Here is a 26146-nt window from a genome sequence, read left to right as displayed (position 1 = left end):
GACATTGAAGTTCAAAACACACAGTTAATCCACAGTTAAAAGAACTGGATTCCTCAACTTTCATTTAGGATATATCCCGTGAGGGTGAAGCACTTCAATAAATACCTGATGAATAAATGAACTATCAGAACAACTCTAAGGTTGCATGATTTTATCCTTAATTGAAAAAAAAAAAAAACCTGGATGCATACATTGTTAATTCCATAAGCTTATATTAATGTACATCAGTTACAGAGCCTGACATTTTAGAAAAGGAATTTATGCATTCTTAGAAACCAGAGTGCTTAGAAAAAGAGAAGCCTTTTTTTTTTTTAAGTTTATTTATTTTGAGAGAGAAAGAGGGTGCACACGCATGCATAAGCAGGGAAGGAGCAGAGAGAGAGGGAGAGAGAATCCCAAGCAGGCTCTGCACTGTCAGCGCAGAGCCCGATGTGGGACTCGATCCCACGAACCATGAGATCATGACATGAGCCAAAATCAGGAGTCAGACACCTGACTGACTAAGCCACCCAAGTGGCCCAAGAAGTCTTTCTAACCAAGATGAGCCATCATCATGACCGTCACCGCCATCATCACCACCCTCATGATCACCATCACCATGTCAGTAACTGAGGAACTGAATTAAAATCTTTCTCTTAAGATTTCTTTCTTCTCGGGGTGCCTGGGTGGCTCAGTCAGTTAAATGCCTGGTTTCGGCTCAGGTCGTGATCTCGTGGTTCATGGGTTCAAGCCCCGATTCGGGCTCTGTGCTGACAGCTAGCTCAGAGCCTATTTCAGATTCTGTGTCTCCCTCTCTCTCTGACCCTCCCCTGCTCATGCTCGCGCTCTCTCTCTCGGAAATAAATAAATATTTTAAAAAATTAAAAAATAAAAAATAAAAAAAAGATTTGCTTCTTCTCTTTTTTTTTTTCAAGTTTATTTTGAGAGAGAGAGAGCAAGCACGAGTGAGCTGAGTGGAGTAGGGGCAGAGAGAGAGGGAGACAGAGAATCCCAAGCAGGCTCCATGCTGTCCGCACAGAGTCCACTAACCATGAGATCATGACCTGAGGTGAAATCAAGAGCCAGATGCTGAAATGACTGAGCCACCCAGGCGCCCCATCGTTTCTTCTCTCTCAAAGCAAAGTAGGCTGAGAGACAGAGACAGAGACACAGAGAAAGAGAGAGAGAGAGAGAGAGAGAGCGAGCGCGCGCGCGCATGCACAATCGCCCAAGTAAGGAGGAGGAGAAAACTCACCATCCGAGGCAGAGGAGGACTCATCCTCATTTTCCTCATCCTCCCACCGGGACTGAAAGCCTCCAGGATGAAGCATCACTTTGTCTGACTTTGAAGTAGGCAAGACAGACATGGACTGGGAAAGTGGTGTTTTCTGCAAATTTGACTTGGAAAACAAGGTCTTGATCTTCGACTTCTTTTTCTTGTCTTTTGAAGTAGACTCATCATCACTGTCGCCAGAGGGTGTGACGCTGGGAATGATGGCTGACGCGGTATCGGACGCGCTATCTTTATGCTTCCCCTTGATCTTGTCCTTCAGTTTCCCAAATGGATTCCGAGACTTGTCTTTCATGGAAAGGTCAAACATGCTGGCGGTCATGTTGTTCCTCATAAACTGGATGTCGACCTCAATTTCGCCTCGCTCTTTATCCTTCTTTCCTGGTTTGGATTTCAAGGTATACCACCTACAAGGAGAAAGGCGGAGAGGTTACCGTTGAATCGAGCCTAAAACAATGTTCACAATGTCAATTAACTTGGCCTCTCTTCTCTGCTACTGCCAACCTCTTACATAAATGCATTCTTGGGCTCTCTTCTTTGGAGAGTAGAGGGTGGGGTGGGGAATGAGGACAGAACCTATAGTTTTATTTTTGAGAAGACACCCCCTAGGCAAAGATAGGATCTGATTCTGTACTTTAATGTATAGTGACTTAAAATATTGGTTCAATAGCTATTTCCAAAAATAAAATAAATAAAACATTCCATCAAATCATCTCCTATGACTGGTATTTTCCTTATTCAATAGGGGGGAAATCCAAAGATCATACACAAACAGAAGGCAGAATGTAAGTTTACACATAACTCTCAGAAAAAAGGCAAGAATCTGTAGGACAGTCCATGCCAGAGAGTTAACAGAAATACAAGACGGCATAAAAAAAACACTTTTGTTTCAAAAAGAGTGACATAGGCCAGTCACAACACGACAAATATTGTGGGATTCGATTTCTACAAGGTGCCTAGGGCAGTCCCATTCATAGAGCAGAATGCTGGCTGCCCAGGGCTGGGGGCAGAAGTGAATGAAGAATTAGTACTTAATGGGTACAGTTTCCATTTGGGGAGATAAAAAAGCCCTGGACAAGGCTGGGCTGATGGTTGCACAACAGTGTGAATGTACCATACAGACTGTACCCTACAAAAATGGCTGGTAAATTTTGTTATGTATACTTTACCACACTAAAAAAAAAAAAAAAAATTAGAACTCGAGAGGAGGCATTCTTTCCTAGCTTAATAATCCGAGAAAGGGGAGACTTCAAACATGATTCAAGTATTTTTGCAAACTACAAGATATGGCAAGTACTGTATCCGTCCAATTCTACTGAAAGACGAACTGATCAGAAAAAAAAATCTCCCCTTGGCATTTTCCATCTGGTGACCTGCAAGAACATGGGCCGATCAGTGGCAGGACCACTACAGAGCAAACAAGCCTGATTCCAGGGTCCACCGACAGCCATCCCCCACGGTACCCACAGACCGAGAAGCCACATTTGGATGTTGTTTGTAGTGACCTACTTAAGAGCTGAGGGTTGTGGACATTAAGGAAATGACAGGTTTGCTCAAAAGAGCACAATTTCCTCCTTCACTCACAGCCTGTCTCGCTTGCAGGGCAGATCCCTGCCCCAGGACCTTAGCTCATTCTACACTGAAAGAAAAGTGGCAGAAGGAAGCAGAAACCTAGCACTTAACTAGCACCTACGACATACCTGGCACTGTACACATTTAGGAACATCTTCGAATAAGCGTCCCAAGAATGACACGCAGTGGACATTACACCCATTTTACAAAGACACTGAGGCTCACAAGTTAGGTAGCTTGCCAGGATTCTGAATCAGTTCTGCACTTCTCCAAAGCTCCTATTCTTTCTCTTACCCTAAGATTGCTGCTTTGCACTCTCTCCTAACTCACCTCCCATGGGCCATGTTCACAACACACAGAGAGGAGATTCAAATTTAAATTCTTTCTAAATAAATAACTTTAAAAAAAAAAAGGGTTGGGGGGGCGCCTGGGTGGCTCAGTCGGTTGGTTATGCGTTGGCCTTTTGATTTTGGCTCAGGTCACAAGCTCAAGGTTGTGAGACTGAGCCCCACCTCGGGCTCTGTGCTGAGCGGTGAGTCTGCTTGGTATTCTCTCTCTCTCCCTCTCTCGCTGCCCCTCTCCAGCTCTCTCTCTTTCTCAAGATAAATATATAAACTTCAGAATACAAATAAATACATTCTTTCTGAGGCAGGTTTAAGCTTCTCATTTAAAAAGTCCTAACATTGGGGCGCCTGGGTGGCTTAGTCGGTTAAGCGTCCGACTTTCGCTTAGGTCATGATCTCGCGGTTCGTGGGTTCGGGCCCCGCGTCGGGCTCTGTGCTGACTGCCAGCTCGGAGCCTGGAGCCTGTTTCGGAGTCTGTGACTCCCTCTCTCTCTGACCCTCCCCTGCTCACGCTGTCTCTCTCTCTCCTAGAAATAAATAAAACATTTTAAAAAAATAAAAAATAAAAATAAAAAGTCCTAACATAAGAAAGAAAATGCTGAGAAAAAAAGTGCTGAGAAACGTTCTAGGAAGAAAAGGGGGGATATCCCACCAGAGTCACCACCAGCCAGAAATCATGAGGTTACATATAGCGTCCAGTATACAGAGTCATCAAGAACAGCTTAAGCTGGATTTAAAAAATACAGCCAAAAATTGTAGAAAATGATGTAAGCTGCCATTCTGGACTTTTAGAGGAAATCTTTTATGGTTTTTAAAACCACAATCCACAGCTGAGGGCGGGAGCGTGGAGGGAGAGATGCTAGGTGTTTAGCCAACCTCACCCCTGCCAGCCTAGTGTCTTGCCAATGTATTTTCCAAGACTAGCCTGGAATAGCTCACTCATTGGTCATTTAGACGTCCAGAGGATTATTCCTATTTTTCTCTTCTGACGGTCATGTGGCTACACAGTAACCCTGGTGATGAAGGGTGGTTAGCTTTGGTAAATACCCACTGCAGGCACCTGAAAGGGGAAGCTGCTCAAGCTGGATGCCGAGGCTCGGATGACCACACCGGCCTGACCTCACCGGCCGCAAGCAGTGTCACCTCTCCACCCGGGGAGGTGGGGTCAGCCAGGCCTTCTCCCCAGCCTCCTCCACACAACCCTGTCAGCCTCACAGGGGATGCAGAGACGACCTTCAAAGCGTGCCATCGACAGTTCCTAGGACCAGCCCGCCCTTCCAGAAGTACCAGTGCCAGTCTGTTTACTTTGAGTGAAGCGACAGCCAACTCTAGGCTCCTCCCTGGGGGCCTATGCACAGGTTCATTCCCCGGCACTAAAGTGGGAACTGTTTGGGGGAGCTTCTAAAACCACTAGGAGGTGTGAACAGATGCCCCAGCAACTGTTCCTATCCTTTATTTTCACAGGCAAACCTCAAACCGAATAACAGGTCTCCAAGAACAGCCACCGAGCTATTGAAGGATGTGAAAAGCAGACTGAATCCCAGGTAAGCGTCCCATGCAAATATTCAGAATTTTTAAAAATCTGTGCTAGATTTATTAAAGCTGGAGAAGAATATGGGAATTGTTTTGTCTAACAATGTGAAATTTGACCCGTTTAGGCAAGGGATCTTTGGTACGGGGATAATTTAATAATAAATGAAAGGCATGATTCATAAAGGTCTCTCACCCTAAGAAATCCCAAGCCTGATACGTTTGTGGGTTTTGATTTTCAGTGCTTTTTTTTATGCATTTGTTTTGTAACTCACTTAAATGCAGAAGCAGTTCGTGAGTGACAAAGTCCCAGCATGGCACCCAGCATAAGGTGACAGCGTGGGTGTGGTCTAGCATTACCTTTCAAGTAGGCTCAGGAAGCCTGAATTATCTCAGAAATCAGGGCTGGGTTGATTTCCCTAGTCCAAAGGGCAGGGTACAGAAAGAAAGCCATAATCCCAAGGTAGTGAGTTTGTTTTTAAGACCATATTCTGAAAAATTCCTGCAACCTATCAAGAAAATCCAACGATCCCTTCTAAAATCAAATAATTACTTTAACTTATACTTAAAAACTCAATTCTTTGAAAATTAAAAGGATCTTTGAATACATAGAAAGTGACAGGAAACTTATAAAAAAATAACAACAACTATATTCTAAAGCAATAACATCCATAGGGTGAAAATTCACGTCACACAAAATGGTACAAAATGAAAACTTCAATCTTCCTACCCATCAATGCCCCTTAGTCAAGGGATGATGGTCCTGGGCGCACAAAAGTAAAAATGTCCATTATCCAAACAGGCTGCCTTGGTATTTTAGAGTTTAGGGTGTCAGGTTTTAGGTTTTTTTAACCTAAGACAAGGCAACAGCTAAAAATATGGAAAAATTCCTTTGTGTCTTCTATTGCCTGGGCTGACATCGTCAAATCTCCTGGGCCTTTCAATGGTCATTTTGAGAAGAGCCACAATTATCCAACCGTGCCCAATTCTCAGGGCCTGTCTGCTTTCGGAACGCACTGTGTCTCATGGCTCAAATACACGGAAAGCTGATCACAAAGGCCTTCCATCGGAATGTGGCAGGGTGAGGGGAATACGGGTCCTGCTCTTGGGAAATGAAAAGTCCCACAGCAATGCAGGCTTTCGGGATTCTACTTGTAAAGGACTGGCTGGTATGTCTCAAAAATAATCTTTCTGCAGTTGAAACAAACATGTTTTTCCTTTATAGCATTCCACAGGGCAGACACGTACAGAGAAACGATGGCTTCAAAGATTCGCTTCAAATATGTTTTTTTACATAACAGCCACTGGAAATACGAAATGAAAAGGCCAGATTCTGCCCTAAAAGGTGTACCCTCCAGTGGGACAGAGAGAGCTGGCTCACCAGACATCACAAAGTGTTCCATTAGAACCCTGCTGCCTTTTCTTTCTGACTTTGAAGCATGAGAAAATCATTAGACACAGAAAGAAATGCCTGCTAACATATACAATTTCATCCCAAATAAGGGCTCTCACACACAAATAAGGTCCTCAGCAAAATTAAGCCTGAACCACCTACCTAGGGGCTCCAGCAAAACGAATTAATACCACATACTTGTATTAGACCTAGGAGGCTCCGGGGAAGGCCAGGAAAGAAAGACGGCTAGAGCTCTACAAGCCACTTCAGCATATTTTCATGTGTGTTAATTTCAGGGCTCCCTGTCTGTGGGTCTCGTCTGGACTCCAGGGTCAGTGGGTAGACTGGCCCTGGCCCCAACCTGCTCCCTGCCAAATCTCACCCGTGACTTATAGCATGAGTCATCTCCATGGTAACCAAGCATCATGACACAGGGGATTATGGCCTCAGGTGAGGGAGGAAGCAGGAAGAACAGAAAGGCACCTGATCTAGTGTTTGTCTGACACAGGGGACACTCAATCTTTTGTAAATGAAGAATTTTTAAAAAGCAACTCATTCGTTGTCTTCCCCTGGGGAATAAAAATAAAGCTGAAACTCATGTGGGGTTAGCAGTTGAGAACATCTGAAAGGGGTTCTGAAAAGGAGTGATTCCATATGGGTGAAACGTCCAGGCTCTTCTCCTGCTGGCCTAGAAGCAGTGCAGAGCAAACAGGGACAGAATGTTTATGGCCTATAAAACATGTGCGGTGTATACCCTACACAGGCTAAGCAGTTTCACAAGTTTTGTTATTGCCCTGGGTAGCTGGTCATTATTACCTAACTCTGACTACAGGATGACCAATCAGCCAAACCTTGCCTCCCTCGGTGACCCTTCCTCTCTGCTCATTGTTAACAAGTTGGAAGAACTTCTGAGAGTGGCAAATGGCTCATTTTTTACCCCACCCTCTAAAACAGCCATTCTAGCAGCACTGAAAGGCCATCTGTAGCCACCAAACTCCATCCTGAAAACTGGTAAGTGACGTGCTAAAGGAGGGAGAACAGAAAAAACAGGCTGAAAACACCCCGGGTCCCTTCTGTATTATTTGCTTTACAGAAATTCTCTTAGAAAGTGGTTGCAACGGGGCGCCTGGGTGGCTTAGTCGGTTGCGCATCTGACTTCAGTTCAGGTCATGATCTCATGGTTGGGGAGTTCGAGCCCCACATCAGGCTCTGTGCTGACAGCTCAGAGCCTGCTTCAGATTCTGTGTCTCCCTCTCTCTTTGCCCCTCTCCCCACTCATGCTCTGTCTCTCTCTCTCAAAAATAAATAAAACACTAAAAAAAATTTAAAAAAAGTGAGCACAAGTTACAGAAAAATTTTTAATTTTTTTAATGGACTCAACTTTCATGCTACTGTGACCATTATTCCTTTTTACATATCTTCCTGAATTCTTTTTCCTGTACATTTTAACAATCACTAGGGGCGCCTGGGTGGCTCAGTTGGTTAAGCGTCCCACTTCGGCTCAGGTCATGATCTCACAGTTTGTGGGTTCAAGCCCCGCATTGGGCTCTGTGCTGGCTGCCAGCTCAGAGCCTGGAGCCTGCTTCAGATTCTGTGTGTGTGTCTCTCTCTCTCTGACCCTCCCCTGCTCACACTGTATCTCTCTCTCTCTCAGAAATAAATAAAACATTAAAAAAAAAAAAAAAACAATCACTAGCTGAGAGACTTCAGGCAAGTTACTTAACCTCTCTGTGGCTCAGGCTCCTCCTCTGAAACACGGCTAAAAGCACCTAATTCATAAGGATGCTATGAAGATTAAGGGACTTCATATGTGTAGCGCCTGGTACTTAATAAGCATTCGATAAGTGTTAGCCATAATCCTTACTTGGTTTTAACCAGAGTTTACATGCAATTTTATTTTTAGAGCATGCTGTGCATTCTTGCCCTACTGTCTTCATACCCACCATTTCTAGTGGCTGTTTGGTATCCTGTGAAGTGCATCTGTACCATGGTTTACCCATGCAGATAGTTCTCAGAAGGGAATTGAAGATACCAACATTTCTGACTGGCTATGCTCCTAGGTAACCAAACTGACCCAACAAATACAAACGATAAAGATTTGCATTTGAAGGGAGGAGGAGCTTGTATGACGCAATCTGCGAAATAAAAAGTATATGAGTTTTTTAAAACACCATGATCAGTGCGTATTTTCTGTAACTTGAGAGATGTAATGAGCCTCAGCTCGAACCCTTCGAGGTTTCTACACAGCAGAAACAAGAAACAGAAGGCTTCCAAACTATTGCAGAGATATGCCAAGATGGCATAATCGACTGAAATCTAAGAATCAAGACATATTTTCCAAGTTGAAAATCACTCACTGCTAGACTCCTTAACAGGTGAAGACTAAAAGAAATAGCAAGTATTGGTATTTTAAGATTCTCTAAAAATTAGAAAAACATCAACACATTTCCAAACATGGAAGTCTACCCTTCCTGTATTCATTTACTTGCCGTTTTTTTTTTTTTACTTGATCATATCTCAAAAAGCCACAAATGTTAATATTCTACCATCAGATCAGGTATCTCGCCTCTTGCCCAGTTGGTCCGTCAAAGAACAATCTCACAGCAACCACAGGGTCCTTTATCATTCATGCAAAGAGACTTTAAGAATGGGACAGATGTGAAATGGTTTGGGTTTGGGTTAGGGTTAATTCGCCATCTCAGGGCCATCTCAGGAGCGGGACAAAAGGAAACAAACACAAACACACTCTCACATAAAGGACCCGACAGCCCACTCCCCAGCCCACAAACAGGTTCGCACTCTTTCTGTGAGAGTTCCTGGCAAGAAAGCGGAGTGTCTGTGATTTATCTTGTAATCAGCTAAGCCCTCAGAGAAAGGGGGGGGGGGAGTGGGAAACACCCCACATTTTAAAATCCTGTTTTAACAACAAATGATTAGTAAAAATGAAAAGTTCCATTAGCGTAAAAGGAAAACCCCACAGTTCTGGTACAACACCAGAAGGGGCAATACCCTTGAAGAAATGTCCCGGGACCCAGCGTGCCTTTCGCACAGTCTCCCCATTCTTCGTGATCACAAGAGGCCTTTTCAGACCAGGCGTTCTGGAAGCCCGAATTGTTCCACCTGGGCTAGCCACGTCCTTCCTCATAAAAGAGTGTTTAAAAGGTGAAGTGTACAGCAGCTACACCTCTGGAAACATTTTTCCGGGATTTCTTATAAATGCCTCCCCTCTGCTCCACTCAAAGCCCCGCATTCAGCAAAGGACACTTCATTACCGCTGCCCTTTTTTCTCTCCGCAGGCACATTCCTAAATGTGTCCCTCGGGGACACCCTGGAGACTGAAATCCTTGATTTTTCTCTAACAGATGATCTACAGCCTTCTCCCTGCAGGAAAGGAATTTCTCATCTCATTAGTGGCTAAAAGCTCCCTTGCCAAAGGCATCAGCAGCAGAAGGGAACCTGCTTCCTCTGTGTTAAGAAAAGGCACTGACAAGCCACAGCCACAACTGAGAAACTGAAGAGCAGAGCTTTGACTTCACACCTCAAGCACCTCTGGTCTTTAATCCACTGGGCTAAATCTAAGATTAAACCGTATTCCACGTCCGCCCTGTGCCTACGGGGACCTCAACCATTCAGTCGTTCACACAGATGTTACGGGCTCCTGCACTGGGTCACACAGCAAAGAACAGGACCAAAGTGGTCCGTGGCCAAGGGAAAGTCAGGCAGAGCCAGGCTCGGGTGCAAGAGCTGACCCAGGACACCTTAAGAGGAGAAGCGCTCACTGCCAAGTCTTTTCCCAAACAAATGATCTTGGCAGTGGACTGATTTTCTTCAAAAGCCACTACAAGGGTCCAGGTGTTGATTTTGTTGGGATTCAAAGGCCCGGAGATTTAGAGATCTGCACAAGATGGAGAACCACAGGTCACACAAGGGACTGCTCTGACATGAAAAGAAAGCCCAAAATGACCTCCTATCACTTCCTCCATTAGGTGAGGGCTTCTCAATCCTTCTGGAACTGAGCCTGGGCTGGCGTCTCCAAAAGTATAGAGTGAGGAGCACAGTTTCCTAGGCCGTCTGGCAACTAAAATTGTAGTATTTTTAATAGATACCTAAGATTACTGTTAAGGGGGAAAAGGGTAAGGTCAGCAAACCTATGTTGGAGTGGGTGATATTTTAATAAGCACATGTATTCATTTTAACGTAATTATAACTTTTTTTGGCTCATTGCTACAATTAAAATGACATAACAGATACTATTTATGAAAACCTCCCTCCCATGGTAGTTACAGAAATACAATAGAGGTCTTTGTAATCAAGAGGAAGTTTAAGCATAACGAAAAAGGCACCAGACTCTCTCATACGCTCACCTTCCCTAATGTGAAAAACGCGTAGTTAACTTACTTGCCTCTAGAGTTTTATTTTTCTCTTATAGGTTTATTTTTCCTAATGCTATATATTATTTTCCCTTTTCTTAGTCCAATACTCCTTGAAGCAGTGACCTCATCAGCTGTGTTAGAACACACCAGTGGGATTTAATTAGCTACGTACACTATTACAAAACAAAGATGTGGCCTGTTCTAAAACTGTAAATACTTGGAGACATACATATACACACCCTGGTTTCCACCCTGGTTTCAATGGTGTTTCCTACTAATTCATTCCAACAGGAGACTCAGCTCACAGGTGTCACTGCCCAAAGCTGTCTTTGTAATGGTGACCTCACTCTACTGAAGAAAGAAAGCACCGTAACTTCCTGATTCATTTTCAACAGCAAACTCTCTTTATTTTATTAGTTCATTCTTGTCACTTCCTCTTCTCTCACCTCTACCCACATCCAATCTGTCACAATCAGGCCAACTAAGCCTCCAAAATATCTCTGAAATTCACCACCTCTGTCTACCTCCATGGCCATCACCCAAGTGCAAGCTCCCACCACTGGTGGCCCAGGTTACTGTAACAGCCTCCCATTTTGTCTGTCTGACTCCAGGCTAGGCCTGCTTCAAATCCATTCTCCACCCAACAGCCACAGTGGTTTTTGACAACATCCAACACCCCTTTGCTTTTCATATTTGTTGACTTTCCACTGCTCTTAAAAAAAAACCCTGCCTTCCTCTGCAGCCTCAATCAACACAATCTCTCCAGTTTCCCAGGTGTTCCTGCCTCAGGGCCCTTGCACAGACTGTTCCCCCTGCCTCAGGCCCTTTTCCTCTACTTTTCACCAGAAAAATCTCTTTGTACTTCAGACTTCTGCCACTGGAAAGCTATTTACCATCTCCTTCTTCAAGTCATGTCCTTCCTGTTCTTTCCTTTTATGATACTCTGTACTCTGCCTCCACAGTACTTATCATAATACATGATTATTTATTTATGTGTTCATTTGCTTAATGTCTATCTCCCCCACAGGCTCTGAGCTTCCTGAAAGCAAGGATCATGTGTGTTTTGGTCACTACTGTTTACACCCCAGTGCTTGGCACATAGTAGGTATTAAAATATATTTACTAAAAATATAAGCATGAGATCTTGCCATTTGGCACAACGTGGGTGGACCTAGAGGGTATTATGCTAAGTGAAATAAGAGAAAGACTGAGAAAGAGAAATAACATGGGATTTCACTTCTACGTGGAATCTAAAAGCTGAAATGAACAGCAGAAGCAGGCCCATAAATACAGAGAACAAAGTGGTGGTGGTTAGGAGGGAGGGGGTGGCAATGGGCAAAATGGAGATACAGGCTTCCAGGTGTCAAAGTCACAGGCATGAAAGGTGCAGCGTAGGGAAGAGTCAGCGGTACTGTAATAGCGCTGCATGGTGATGGGAGCTATACTGTGGCGAGTATACCATAGTGTATGGCATTGTCGAATCACCATGCTGGACACCTGAAACTAACATAGTACTGTGTGTCAAGTATACTTCAGTAAAAAAAAAAAAAAAAGTGCCAAAAATATGGACTTCAATGACAAAAATAAATAAATAAATAAATAAAAGGGCAGTTAGAACTTTCCTCAAGCTAACTAAATGTCTTATAAATGAAATCATAATCAAATAATACCGTGAGCTCCCAGGTGGCGCAGTCAGTTAAGCGGCTGGCTCTTGGTTTCGGCTCAGGTCATGATCTCACAATTCTTGAGTTCAAGCCCCAAGTCTGGCTCTGCACTCACAGCCCAGAACCTGCCTGGGATTTCTCTCTCCCTCTCTCTCTGCCCCCGACCTTAAAAAAATAATAATAAACAAATTATACCAGGAGGAACATGAGGGAGCATCTTTCTCATCACCGGAACAATGACTCACCACCTTCTTAGTCATTTCACTCCATGGCTACAAGCAGGTTGGGGTTACTTATCCCAGAGCCGACAGACAACTCCATCTCAAGCACTGAGCTATCAGTTTCCTACACTGAAGTAGGAGGGGACTGTGAGAGGCAGGAGGGTTTCCAGTAAGGCCCAATGTTACCTTTAAGGGGAATCCCGAGAAAGGAAAAACTTAATCAGTAACATTGCTCCAATTTTCCAATCTGTTACAGAAAAAAAAACCTAAATGCACTTAGGAAACTTAACAGTATAAGCACAAACACTGACTGCTTATTATGATTTTTTTTTAAATGTTTTATTTATTTCTAGGAGAGAGAGAGACAGCGTGAACAGGGGAGGGTCAGAGAGAGAGGGAGTCACAGACCGAAACAGGCTCCAGGCTCCGAGCCGGCAGTCAGCACAGAGCCCGATGCGGGGCTCGAACCCACAAACCGTGAGATCATGACCTAAGCGAAAGTCGGACGCTCAACGGACTAAGCCACCCAGGCGCCCCAGTATTTTATTATTTTTAATGCTATTTTAAATGGAATTGCTTCCATAATTTCCTTTTCAGATTGTTCATTGCTAGTGTATAAAAACACAACTGGTTTTAATGTGTTGATCTTATACCTTGCAACTTCGCTGACTTCATTAGCTNTAAGCGAAAGTCGGACGCTTAACCGACTAAGCCACCCAGGCGCCCCTATTATGATTTTTTTAATGTTTATTTATTTACAGGAGACAGAGCATGAGCAGCAGAGGGGCAGAGAGAAAAAGACACAGGGAGAGAGAGACAGAGGATCTGAAGCAGGCGCTGCGCTGACAGTTCGGGGCTCGACCCCAAGAACTGTGAGATCATGACCTGAGCCAAAGTCAGACATTTAACGGACTGAGCCACCCAGGCTCCCCTGATTGCTTATTATTTATCTCTCTGGTCAATTAAATCATTTCTCTGCATCCAACTCTCTCAGGAAAACAATTATTGAGCCCTTATTTCTTCTTAATAACCAGGATTTCCTCTGGCAACTTATTATAGCATCTTACTATGCTTACAGTTCTTCAAAATCTCAAATCCTTTCATATGCAATCAAACATCCTCTTGCATCTTCAAGAGACTGTAAGAAAATGACTCTCCATCACTCACACTCTCCCTTCACAGCTGGACGACTATTACAGTATTAAGTGTCATGATATTCAGTTACACAATGGCCTTCCAGTCACTAGCCTGAATGGATGTTTATTTTAATCTGCTCTTAACAGATTATTTCCCCCAAATTTTGTTGCTCTTAGTATCCTAAAAAGGTTTTTCCCCCACTAGATCAATCTAAGATCCCAAACTACCTGAGACTAGAGAGCTGAACAGAGAATCCTACATGGTGGTCACCTGTTTCTGCCTCTCAGCTTCATGTCTGTTTTATGAGCATGAGACTTAACCCATTTCTATTTCTTCAAGGCCCAACTGTGACCCCAGGTCTTTAATAAGTGCAAAATAAATGTATTTCAATTTCTTCTTCTTAAAAAAAAATATTTTTTAATATTTTTGAGAGAGACAGAGCGTGAGTGGGGGAGGACCAGAGAGGGAGACACAGAATCCAAAGCAGGCTTCTGGCTCTGGGCTGTCAGCACAGAACCTGACATGGGGCTTGAACCCACAAACCATGAGATCATGACCTGAGCTGAAGTCAGCTGCCCAACCAACTGAGCCACCCAGGGGCCCCCATTTCAATTTCATCTCAATGAAAGTGGCCATACACTCTTCCCCATTAAAAGTATTCTACCTGTATGTCAGCCTCCATTTGGTGTTTTAAAGAGGTGTATAATCACACTAAATTTGAGGTCCCCCAAATTTGAGTCACGAAAAGCAGATTTTCTTAACTCCAAATATATATTTTTAATTTTTTTTTAAATGTTATTTATTTTTAGGAGAGAGAGAGAGACAGACAGCATGAACAGGGGAGGGTCAGAGAGAGAGGGAGTCACAGAATGAAACAGGTTCCAGGCTCCGAGCTGGCAGTCAGCACAGAGCCCGACGCGGGGCCCGAACCCACGAACCGCGAGATCATGACCTAAGCGAAAGTCGGACGCTTAACCGACTAAGCCACCCAGGCGCCCCAGTATATTTTTAATTTTTAACGTTTATTTATTTTTGAGAGAGAAAGAGACAGAATACAAGAAGGAAGGAGGCACAGAGAGAGGGAGACACAGAATCCAAAGCACAATCCAGGCTCTGAGCTGTCAGCACAGAGCCTGACACCGGGCTCGAACTTGTGAACCGCGAGACCATGACCTGCGTCGAAGTCTGACGCTCAACAGACTGAGCCGCCCAGGCGTCCCTTAACTCCAAACATTTGATAGATAAGGGCTTATCACGAGAACAAAGGGAAATACTAGCACGGTTAACTCTTAACATCTTGAGTTGCTGGATCCATGACAAAAGTCATACTCTATAGCAGCAACTCTTCTTTCTAGAAATTAACACACATGGACACGCACACACACACACGCGCACACACCTTAAGACCAAAATTTCAGCTTTCGTTTTGTTTCTGGTTTTTAATATATAAGGTGGAGTCAAACCATTAATAACTAGTTCACATGCTTTTCCTAGCCCAACCAGTTTCTTTCTGGTAAACTTCCACCTGTCTCAGTATGCATCTACTCTCCAAATCTCAGCTATCTTGAGCACCCAAGTGATGTACCAAGGCGTCAGAGAAGCTTGGTTTAACTAGGTTCCCTAGCACCCTGGAAAGTCCCAGGAAGTGGCCGATGGAAAGCTTGCAATTTCACCTACCACTAATGGGGCAAAGAAGACTTCCTTTGCAGTTATGAAAAAGAAAAAAAAAAACAAAACACATCAACTAAGCATCATCTTCCTACAAGGTTGATACTGTGACTAAGTAATAATCAGCTCATACAATAGAGACATGAGAACAATCTAGGCTTAGGGTTACACTGGAGAGGATGAGAGAAAGGAAGATGTGGACCTCTGAATGCTTTCTGAAATAGGGAATTTAAGGAGGGTTTCATTGCTCACAAAGGAGTAACAGAACCTTCCGAGCCTATACACAGGCCCCATTAATCCAGGAACCTAGAAACATCTTATAAACATCAATTAAGCCTGGTAACAAGCTCCCTGTATAAACAGGGAAACTTAGGTGTTTAGAGATCGAGTAGCCTGAAGCCTAACAATGAGTCAGGACCAAAGTGAGCACCGGACCCAGGAATCTGGAACCCTCATCTCTGGCAGCGATGTGCAATCTACCCTTCAAGGGACTAAAATGTTCACAAAGAAACAGATGGCAGAAACAGAGGATAGTATCCACACATCTTGGGACGGGACAAGACACGGGAGAGCCAATGGCTCCCAGTTGAAGCTGGAAAGAAAGCCAACCCATGGCCCCAAACGTCATTTAATCAAATGGAAAATTTGCATTGCTTCAGCACCTCCTTAGCAAAGACACTGCTCACCTTCTGGCTTGTAAGCTGATGCCAAGAGATAGCCTATCCATCCTCACCTCAAGGCTCTCTATTTTTATCTGATTTGAATTCAGAAATGCCCATTCATCTTTGGCCAGATAGGTGAATCACGTATATTACATTTGCAAGCATGCAAGCTGAAAGTGGACCCATCCCAGAGAAAAGGGAATCTGGTCCCTTTGAACCCTCTGGCTTTTACTGCCCTGTTCACAAGGGAAAGTTAAAATGCCGTTTATATCTAAAACACCCAGTGTGAATCAGTATGTTTCACAAACTGTAGGAAGAGTCGTGGTAATATGACTGGTGTGCATAGTTAATGTCCAGCACAAAGTAACCAATTAAGCTCAGGAGGCCAGCTTTTGGTATAGGGTGAGCATAATCAAACGTTCCCTGATCAAATCGCTCCATGGCAAACACCTGCGCAAGAGAACAAACAAATGGGTGACACCTTGAAGTGAACTGGGTGTTGCCCAGCTTTCCCTGTGGGAGCGAGATACCCGAGCACAGAACTCTACACTGAGAAGCCATAGGTGAGCAACCATCCATTCAGAGTGGGACCAGAGAGAACCTAACAAACTCCAAAGAGAAACAGTGCCTACCGCCCACTTTAGTTTGGCCAAGGGCAGACCCTGGCTCCAACCAGCACTGGGAGATCCTTACTAATTTCGGGTGGGCGGACTGAAAAGGGGAGGAGGGGGAGGCAAATTCTCTTCACCAACCCCTTATGCAATAGTCATGCTGCAATGCCCCTGCACTGCCCCTCGATGAGCCTCTGGGGCCAGAGACTGTAGTGGGTTTCATTCTTCCACTCAATCCTCCCTGCGCCCTGGCCCTGGCATTCCCAGCTCAGCGACTAGGCCAGTGAAATACCCAGGAGGCTTCCCACAGAAGCTAATGTGTGTACCACACATGCACACTACCCACAGTAATAAGAAGACTTCGTCAGCCCACATGTATTTTCAATTCATCAATAATTCATTAAGCGCTTACTAAGTTCCGGCCGCTGAGCGACGTCCCGTGGGTTCAAAAACATCCCAGGTGTTCCCCGCCCCCACCCCGCACGCCCGCTGCAGGGAGCCCACAGGAGCCGGGGCGGGACAGCCGAAGGAGAAGTTGAAGTTAGGTGAGAATACGGTGACCGGCCGGCGAGATCCCTCTCGAAAGGCCTCTCTCCGTCCGTCCCCTGGGGACGCAGCGATACGGAGACTGCCGTGCTCTTTCTAAGTGGATCTCAGCGCCAAGCCACACGTTCCCCCCCGTCCCGCTCCGCGTCCTCTCCCCCGGCCCGCACTCACTGGGTCTTCCTGCGGCCCTGGTCCCGGTGCAGCTCCCGCAGGTCCACCTCGGCCCGGCCCAGGAACTTGTCGAGGCCGAGCAGCGCACGGTGCAGCACGGTGAGCTGCAGGGTGGCGGCGGCCGCGGGCGCGGCCCCGGCAGACAGCAGCGGCGGCAGCTCGAAGGTGGCCTCCTCCCGCCACACTGGCGCGCCCAGGCTGCGCTCCGACACCGAGGTGGCGTACTTCTCCTTGCCCACCTGGATCACCGCGTACGCATCGCTCGTGCCCCCGGGGCCCTTGGCCCGCAGGCCCCGCGCCTGCAGCACCGTCACCTGCACGTGCGTTGGGGACCACACGGCCCCCAGGCCCCGGCCAGCCGAGGCCGCCAGCGACATGGTGACTGGGCCGCGGGCGGCTCAGAAGCGAGGAGAAGATCGCCGCGCCGTGCGGCCCCTGCCGCCGGCCCCTTCGCCCCGCCGCTTTAAGGCTTCCGGCCACGCCCCCTCCAGGGTCCGCCTCCCTCCGCCCGGGCCGCCCCGCCTGCCCCGCCCGCCCCACCTGCCGCGCGGGGCGGGGCCTCCGCCGAACTGGCCGGAGAACACCCGGGGCGCTGGAGGCCGGCGCCGCCGGGCGGGGGCGGGGCCTTGGAGAATTCCCGCGGGAGAGGTGTTAGTGAAGGGCCGAGGTCCCCAACTGCCAAAGGTCGCACGGCCCAACCGGAACCGGCCGGGGCACTGCCTTGGCAGTCAGAACTCTCTTCCAATCCGGCACCGCCAATTGGCAGGTGTGTGAGCTGGCACCGGTTACTTAACATCTTTTGGTCTCAGTTTCTTCATCCCTACAATGAGATAACAATCACCTCATACGAGTGCTGTAAAAAATAATAATAATAATGTAGCCCGGCCCGCGGTGAGTGCTCAGTCAAGAGTAGCTCTGAGGGTGATAATGAACGCGATCCCAAATTCACCGCTCTCTGTTTTGGCCAGCCGGCGGCTTACTCTGGAGGGCAGTGGGTTCAAGAACGGTGCCAGGTGGGCGGGGAAGGGGGAGGATCGTTTGAGGGCCAGAAAAGGGGAAGGTAAGGGGGGTGAGATCTGGAGGTGGTGTGGGAGTGACCGTTTTGCCCTGCCCTCACCAAAAAAGGTGAGGCTAAGAGGCTAAATTAGGGAAGGGGAATAAAGGAGGAACTGAAATTCGGATTGCCAAACCAGACATCAGGAACAGGGTGCCAACCCCCCCCCGCCCCCCCAGTTCCCCAATTCTCCCCGGCTGAATCCTTTTCAGTTTCTCCCTGCTTTTTATCTCTGGGCTGCCAATCATTCACTTCCTTGTTCCGGATATCCATTGGATTGGCAGATTCGCTTCATTCCCCAAATGCTACCTCAAAGGCTTAACCATGGATGGGTTGGTCATCAGATTGGAAAGGCCACTTTGAAGCTTTCAGGTTTTACAGCCAAGGAAAGGCCCAGAGCAGAGAAGTGACTTGTTCAGGGTCCCACGACAGAGCCAGGACTAGAACCTAAGTGTCCTGACTCCCATCCAGTGTTTTTGCTACATCCCTTGCTTCTTCAAGGTCCTCAGAACCCCAGTCTTGAATTACTGCTGGCTTCTCACCTGATCACTAGGCCATCCTCCCTTCGATTCACACTACGCATTGCTTCACTGACCTGCTCAAACCAGTGACTTTGCCTCACCACCAACTGCATATACTTCCGACGTCAGATTTCAAGGGATTCCTATTTTGTCCCCACCCTGACGCATTCTACTCTATCTCCCAAACAAACCTCCAGGCCTGTACTCCCTCTGTTGTCCTATGACTGCCCTGCCAACCTCTCTGCCTACCCAGGTCCTGCAAGACTTCACTCAGACTTCCCCCACGGTTTAGCTCCCAGTAGTCCCTGTCGGGGCAGGGACCAGGTGGTGACTCACTTGTGTCTCCCATAGTCCCTGGCAGAAACCTGGGTACACAGTAGGTACTCACAAAGTGCTACAGAATTGAAGAGTTTGCGGGCTATTCCGGCCTACTACCAGTACACATCGTTTCCTTTTATCGTGGAGGAAATTAGAAGATGCATTATGCCTCAGGTTTGCAACGGAGGGTAGCTACCCTGTGGGAAAGATCTATTCAGTACATTGTAAATATTTAATGGTGATAGAAAGGGAAAAGAAAGGAGGCACCAGACAGGTAAGTGACGGGAAAGCCTAACAGAACTCTGTTGTTTTGGTGCCATCCCTCTCCCCTCCCCTTTTTATTTAAAAAAAATTTTTTTTAACATATATTTATATTTCAGAGACAGAGACAGATCACGAGCAGGGGATGGGCAGAAAGAGAGGGACACCCAGAATGGGAAGCAGGCTCCAGGCTCTGAGCTGTCAGCACAGAGCCCAACACGGGGCTCGAACCCATGAACTGTGAGATCATGACCGCCAAAGTCAGACGCTCAACTGACTGAGCCACCCAGGTGCCCCTCCCCTCCCCCTTTTTAAAGTTTATTTATTTTGAGAGAGAGAGAAAGAGGCTGTGGGAGAGGCAGAGAGAGGGAGAAAGAAAGAATCTCAAGCAGGCTCCACGCTGTCAGTGTGGAGCTCAGTGCCTGGTTCAAACTCACAAACGGTGAGATCATGACCTGAACCGAAATCAAGAATCAGACACTTAACTGACTGAGCCACCCAGACGCCCCAACCACTTCCCTTTCTTGACAATATATTAGTGCCATTCAACCTCATGGGTCCATTCACTATCATAAAGATTTATTGAGAACTTACTTGGTGCCCGGCAGCTAGGAGCTAGGGAGGGCACAAAGCCTTCTGAGCAAGATCCCGTCCCAAGGCACACCATGACAAATGCTGTAAAGGAAGTTCTGTGTTAATAAAATGCTTTGGGGGTTTTGAGGTTGGAGTGATTTTTCTTAGCAGGTGGAATTTTATGAAGGAAGTAGGACTGAGCTGAGCCCTAAGGCATATACCATATTTGACAGGCAGAGAGAGGGACACGGGGGGCGGGGAGAATATTTCAGAAAGAACAGAACAGCCTATGCAAAGGTATGGGGGTCAGAGAGTTCATGGCATGTTTAGGGGTTATGAGCACCCTACTGGGGCTGGAATGTGGGATATTTTAGGAGGACACCGGGGGTGGGTCGTAGAGACACCGAGGTAGGTGAGCCCAGATCATGTAGATTATGAACACCAGGCTAAGGAGTTTATACCACCATGTTAGGCCAGGGCGAGCCAGCCTTCAGAGGGTTTGAGCACTGGCGTGATGAAGTTGTGCTTCAGGTTGTAAGGCAGGTATGAGCCGAAGTAGCCCAGCAGTCAATATCATGGCAGGTCATGGCCAGATGCCTTCATTTTTACCTGGGGACTGTCTGCCTCTGGCCCCTTCCACCTACCACTTACCCATCTTTGGTGTCTATTTCAAGTTGGGAGTGTATTAAATAAGGCATATACTTCCCTCCCGGTTTTCCTACCTGTGCACTGTTCTACTACATCCCAGCTGGACAAAGTCAGGGATTTGGGTTCAAAACTGACCCTGGGAGAGGCGCCTGGGTGGCTCAGTTGGTTGAGAGTCTGACTTCGGCTCAGGTCATGATCAACTGCTTCGTGAGTTCAAGCCCCGCATGAGCTCTGTGCTGACAGCTCAGAGCCTGGAGCCTGCTTCACATTCTGTGTCTGTATGTGTCTCTCTCTGCCCCTCCCCTGATCTCACTATGTCCTTCTCTCTCTCAAAAATAAACGTGAAAAAAATTTTTTTAATTAAAAAAAAAAAAAAGCTGACCCTGGGAATAAAGTTTTTCAGCTCTCATGACCCATCCTCCCCCACACTCACCTTGTTAGTGTGAGCCCACAATAAAGATAGCAAGGAGCTAAACCTAGCTGGGCAGCCTCACAGGCTGAGTATGACACAAAGCATCCCTTCCATTCATGGAAAGGATTGGAAGACAAAGTGGTGGGGGAGGGGCAACGAGGGAGGAAAAATTATGAGCACCTTGTGACCTCATGTGTTTGGGTTTCTGTCAGACACACGGGCTCCGTGGTTAGAGCAGAGGTGGTAGACTGGGGAGGGCAGGGCTGCCCCACCACCTCAAGATATCCAGATCAAGATCCTTCTAGACACTGGACGCTGGCAGGAGTTCACTCAGAGGAGTGTGGGCTCACCGGAGGCGGGAACTGGAAGTTTGTCAGAGAAGAGAGGAGCCGGGAGCTACAGCACACGATGTGCTTGGAGCTGCCTTACTGCCTGCTAGACGCCTCGGTGGCTGTTTTCTCCTTTCTCCAGCCAGAGCGCAGCGTCCCTGAAGACTCGCTTGCTGACCGCCCAGGAGTGAGCCTGTCTTCTCCCAATTTTACAGCCCCACAGTCCAGCGAGGGGGTGTGCAGGTGCAAGGGCGAGGGCCAGGAGCCCCGTTCCCCACCTGCACTCGGGGGAACCCACCTGGGCGTCCCTCCCAGCCTCTCGGGCAGCCTGGGCGGTCCTGGGGCGCTGACCCCTCGCAGGCTCCCTGCATGCCGGGAGTGTTTATAAACACCTCCCACACCAGGGTGTGGCCAGATGACTTCGCGTTCCTCTGGCCGGCCTGCCTCTAGCCCTGACTGGAAGAGGAAAAGAATTTCTGTGGGCCCTGAGCATGTGGCCAAGGTGCCTGGCAGGTTGGACTGGACAGGTTAGCCATCCTGCCCCTCCCCCCACAGAGGAGCACACCAGGACACAGCTGTGCGCTTAGGTGACCAGCGGGGATTTGCTTTTAGGGGGGGCCAGGAACAGCCCCCCAGGATAAGACCTCCTGTAGAGCCACGTTGCCGGGGAGGCTAAGAGCGAGCAGAGGGAGAGATGTTCACTACTCTACCACTGCCAACCAGCCACTCCTGCCCACAGCTCCTCAGGACACCCCCATCTGCCAGAGAACTAACTCAAAACCCACCTCTGGGGGTTCTGATCGGGCTAATGTGCTGGCCAGCCCAAGGGAGGAGCAGAGAGAGGCTGGTGATGGCTGCTTGTCTTTCTCCTTTGCCTCGGACTCTGGGGTGTGGTGACAAACGTCCACACATGACTCATTCACTGGAGTGCTTGGTAAACAGTCTTCTGGCTTCTCCAAGTCCAGCTGCCTCAGACTCTTGCCCACTCAGCTGACCAAGGAGACGACCAAGGTATCTCTGTAGGCTCTGTGAGCAGGGGGCTCCCCTCTTAGGGGTCAGCGAGCCAAGGGAACAAGGAAGTCCCCAACGTCAGGCTCTCTTTCCATCGCCCCAGTGGGTGTGGCAATGTGGAGGTTAAAACTGTGGCCACGTGGGACAGAGGATGGTCTCAAGAGGCAAATGGCTAACATTTCCCCAGACAGTCTTGCTGTCAATGTTACTTAGTTTAACAAAGCTTGCATCGCGAACAACACAAAGGTATCTTTCTAATTTGCCCAGTTTCTTCAGAGAAGGCCCCAGAATCTTACAAGTGAAAGGCTGTCTAGAGAATGTGGACCCTTCCCTTCCTGCTTTCTGAACTAAGCCTTCCCCTGTGCTTCTCCTGGCCTCTGGCCCCTCCTGTTCAGAAATTCCTTCTGGTTTCCTAGCTTATTTCCTGCGCTCTGATTCAGCACTTGCTTTATTCACCTGTAAGCGTCTGGAAGGCAGGAAATGGGGGCTTTACCAATTCCCCATCTCCGATGGTGCAAGCAGAAGGCAAGGTAGCTTATGTAGGAGAGGCATGGATGATTTTGAAGCCTTCGGCATTAGTCCAGTCAAGGCCACTTTTAGCACAACCGAATAGAACCATCTTAGAAAATACAGGTTTATTCTTTTTTTTTTTTAATGTTTATTTATTTATTTATTTTTTATTTCTAGGAGAGAGAGAGAGAGAGAGCGTGAGCAGGGGAGGGTCAGAGAGAGAGGGAGTCACAGACTGAAACAGGCTCCAGGCTCTGAGCTGGCAGTCAGCACAGAGCCCGACGCGGGGCTCGAACCCACGAACCGCGAGATCATGACCTAAGCGAAAGTCGGACGCTTAACCGACTAAGCCACCCAGGCGCCCCAGGTTTATTCTTTCTAATTATAAAAGAAATATGTGGGGGTGCCTGGGTGGCTCAGTCGGTTAAGTGCCCAACTTCGGCTCAGGTCATGATCTCACTGTTTTGTGAGTTCTAGTCCCATGGCAGGCTCTGGGCTGACAGCTCAGGGTCTGGAGCCTGCTTCAAATTCTGTGTCTCCCTCTCTCTGCCCCTCCCTCACTCATGTTCTGTCTCTCTCTCAAAATTAAATATTTAAAATTTTTTAAAAATATATGTGTTCATTGTAGATGCAAGCCATACTTTACCTTTCCAGAATCAGTTTCGCGGCATACAGGGAGAAGGGAACGCAGAAGTTCCAAGTATTTATCCCTCCTTGAATTGTCCCATTGGAAGCTACCCTCAGGGTCTTGTTCTCCTCCTGGCCTGTTCCATGTGAGCCATGAGCCTCCACTTTCTCAACTGCTGGGACCCCTGGACACAGACTCACGGAGGCAGAGCTGGCCAAGATGTGGTGTAAGCAGCCAACCATCCCTTTACTTCGCTTCCCTTTTGATGCCACAGAACAGGGCACAGCATATGTTGGCTTTTGATCCTAAGGAATTATAATGTAGGCCTGGAAGCCTCAGGGGAAGCCCAGCAATTGACAGTTCACTAAGTCCAAGGTTGGGGTAGGGTTGGGGGTGGGCATGGCCAGAATAAAGGTCCTTCCTTACCTAGGGGCTTGAACCAGGTTCAAACCAGGTTCTATCCTTAAGTATCTTCTTACCTGACCTTATAGTCCCTCTGATGAATCTCCACCCACCTTTGGGAAAAGAGAAAGAAAATATTGTCAATAAGCATAATTTGGGAGGGGGGCACCTGGGTGGCTCAGTTGGTTAAGCATCCGACTTCCACTCAGGTCATGATCTCATGGTTCATGGGTTTGAACCCTGTGTTGGGCTCTGTGCTGACAGCTCAAAGCCTAGAGCCTGCTTCGGATTCTGTGTCTTCTTCTCTCTTTGACCCTCTTCCACTCACTCTCCCTCTCTCAAAAATAAATCAATTTTAAAGAACGTTTTTTAAAAATAATCATATATTTTTTAAATTTAAGTAGGCTTCATGCCCAGCATGCAGCCCAACACGGGGCTTGAACTCACAACTCTGAGATCAAGACCTGAGCGGAGATCAAGACAGAGAGATTTAACCAACTGAGCCACCCAGGTGCCTCCATTCATAATTTTTAATAAACATAGGTATTGGAATCTAATATATTCAGAAAATAGAAAAGAACATTATCACATAGAGACAGATTTTTTTTTTAACCACAGCCACAATAAAGGAAAGAAGGTGAAAAGGAAAATGTACTGTAATCATTATCAGCAGAAAAGTGCATAAAAGCGTTCAGCGTGGTGAGTCTTCAGCACCCAGATCAGGAAGCAGGACAGTATCCGTACTGCGGAAACCATACCGGAGTCCCCTTCAGTCCCTGTGCCCCTCCTTTCCATAGGGTACCAACCACCACCCCAGCTTCTGTCCCCTACATTAGTCTAGCTATTTTTGAACATTGTATAAGTGAATCATATATTAGGTATTTATTTGGAGTCAGGCTCCTTTCACTCAGTATTATGAGAGTCACCAGTGGTGTTTGTGGGTAGTAATTTGTTCATCCTTATTGTTTTATAGCAATATATCACTTTTTTTAATTCTGTGGTTGATAGACATGGCTTGTAGTGGGTTGAATGGCACTCTCCCCTTACCCCCCCAAAAAACCAAATGTATGCATGTCCTAATCTCTGGAACCTGTGAATGCTACTTGCTTGTAAAATCTGTTTCTGCAGATATCATTAAGGATCTTGAGATGAGAAGATCATCATGGATTGTCCAAGTGGGCCCTCCATCCAATGACAGACGTCCTTAAAGGAATGAGCCACAGAGGTTACCCAGAAGGGGCCAAGGTCATGAGAAGATGCAAAGGTTGGAATAATGCATCCGCAAGCCAACGAATGCCCACAGCCACCGCTGGCAGCTGGAAGAGGCAGGGAACCGGAATTTCTCAAGAGCCTCTGGAAGGAGTGTAGCCCTGACACCTTGACTGTGGACGTCTGAGCTCCAGACATGACAGCGAGAGATTTAATTACTGTTTCAAGCCACCGAGTTTGTGGTAGTTCATCATGGCAGCCACGGGAAACCAACAGAGAGCTATTAGGAACACATTGCTATCCATTCTCTTCTGTCTTTTTGTACATATACATAAATATACACGCACACCCCTAAGAATGGAATTGCCAGATCATAGGGTTGGGTATATGTTCAGCACTACGAGATATTGCCAAATAATTTTTTAAAGCAGTTACACCAATTTATACTCCCACCAGTGCTGTTCGAGATCCAGTTTCTCCACATTTTTGTCAACCTTGGCATTGTCAGTCTTTTGTATTTGGCCCTGCTGGTAGATATGCAGTGGTTTTAATTTGTATTTCCCTGATGACTAATGAGGTTGAGCACTTGTTTATTAGCCATTTGGATTTGGTCTTTTGTGATGTGTTATTCAGGTCTTTTGTCCATTTTTCTTTTCTGTTATCTATTTTATTGATTTGGAATGTATATGTATATTACTACATAGTATATATAACATATTTCTATTATATCATATGTAATATATACCACACATATATGTAATATATGAAAATGTTTGCAAATACCTTCTCCCACTCTGTGGCTTACCCCTTCACTCTCAGTGGTCTTTATTGCTTTACCTTTCACATTTAGGTTAGCTATCCATCTAGAATTAATTTGTATGTATTGTTAAAAGATAATTTTTTAAAGATAACTCTTGATGTCAGTTCAGGTCATGATCTCACCATTCACCGGATCAAGCCCTGCATCGGGCTCCTTGCTGTCATTGGATCTCTCTCTCCTTGGGATTCTCTCTCTTCCTCTCTGCCCCTCCTCCACATGTGTGCACACATGTGTGCTCACTCTCTCTCAAAATAAATAAATAAACTTAAAAGTTTTTAAAGATAAAAA

General features: G+C 46.7%; 1 protein-coding gene across 3 annotated transcripts in view; it reads right to left on the bottom strand.

The window, feature by feature from the left end:
- RAB11FIP1 (RAB11 family interacting protein 1) overlaps positions 1-17610 on the bottom strand; it is a 33303-nt gene extending 15693 nt beyond the window's left edge. For 2 of the 3 annotated variants that reach the window (XM_039242514.1, XM_039242516.1), the window contains exons 1-2: positions 17163-17610; positions 1235-1677 (exon numbers count right to left, since the gene is read on the bottom strand). In XM_039242514.1, coding sequence (XP_039098445.1) covers positions 1235-1677; positions 17163-17539 — 820 coding nt within the window. In that variant the 5' untranslated portion in view covers positions 17540-17610. Of the gene's footprint in view, positions 1-1234; positions 1678-6307; positions 6459-17162 lie in introns of those variants that run through there. The other variant, XM_039242515.1, reaches the window with a different exon arrangement.
- Positions 17611-26146: the final 8536 nt, after the last annotated feature.

This window comes from Hyaena hyaena, unplaced genomic scaffold, assembly GCF_003009895.1.
Source record: "Hyaena hyaena isolate Hyena2069 unplaced genomic scaffold, ASM300989v1 scaffold_215, whole genome shotgun sequence".
NCBI classification, from domain to species: Eukaryota; Metazoa; Chordata; class Mammalia; order Carnivora; family Hyaenidae; genus Hyaena; species Hyaena hyaena.
Note: the sequence above shows the minus strand (reverse complement) of the source record. Positions and strands in the feature narration are given on the sequence as shown.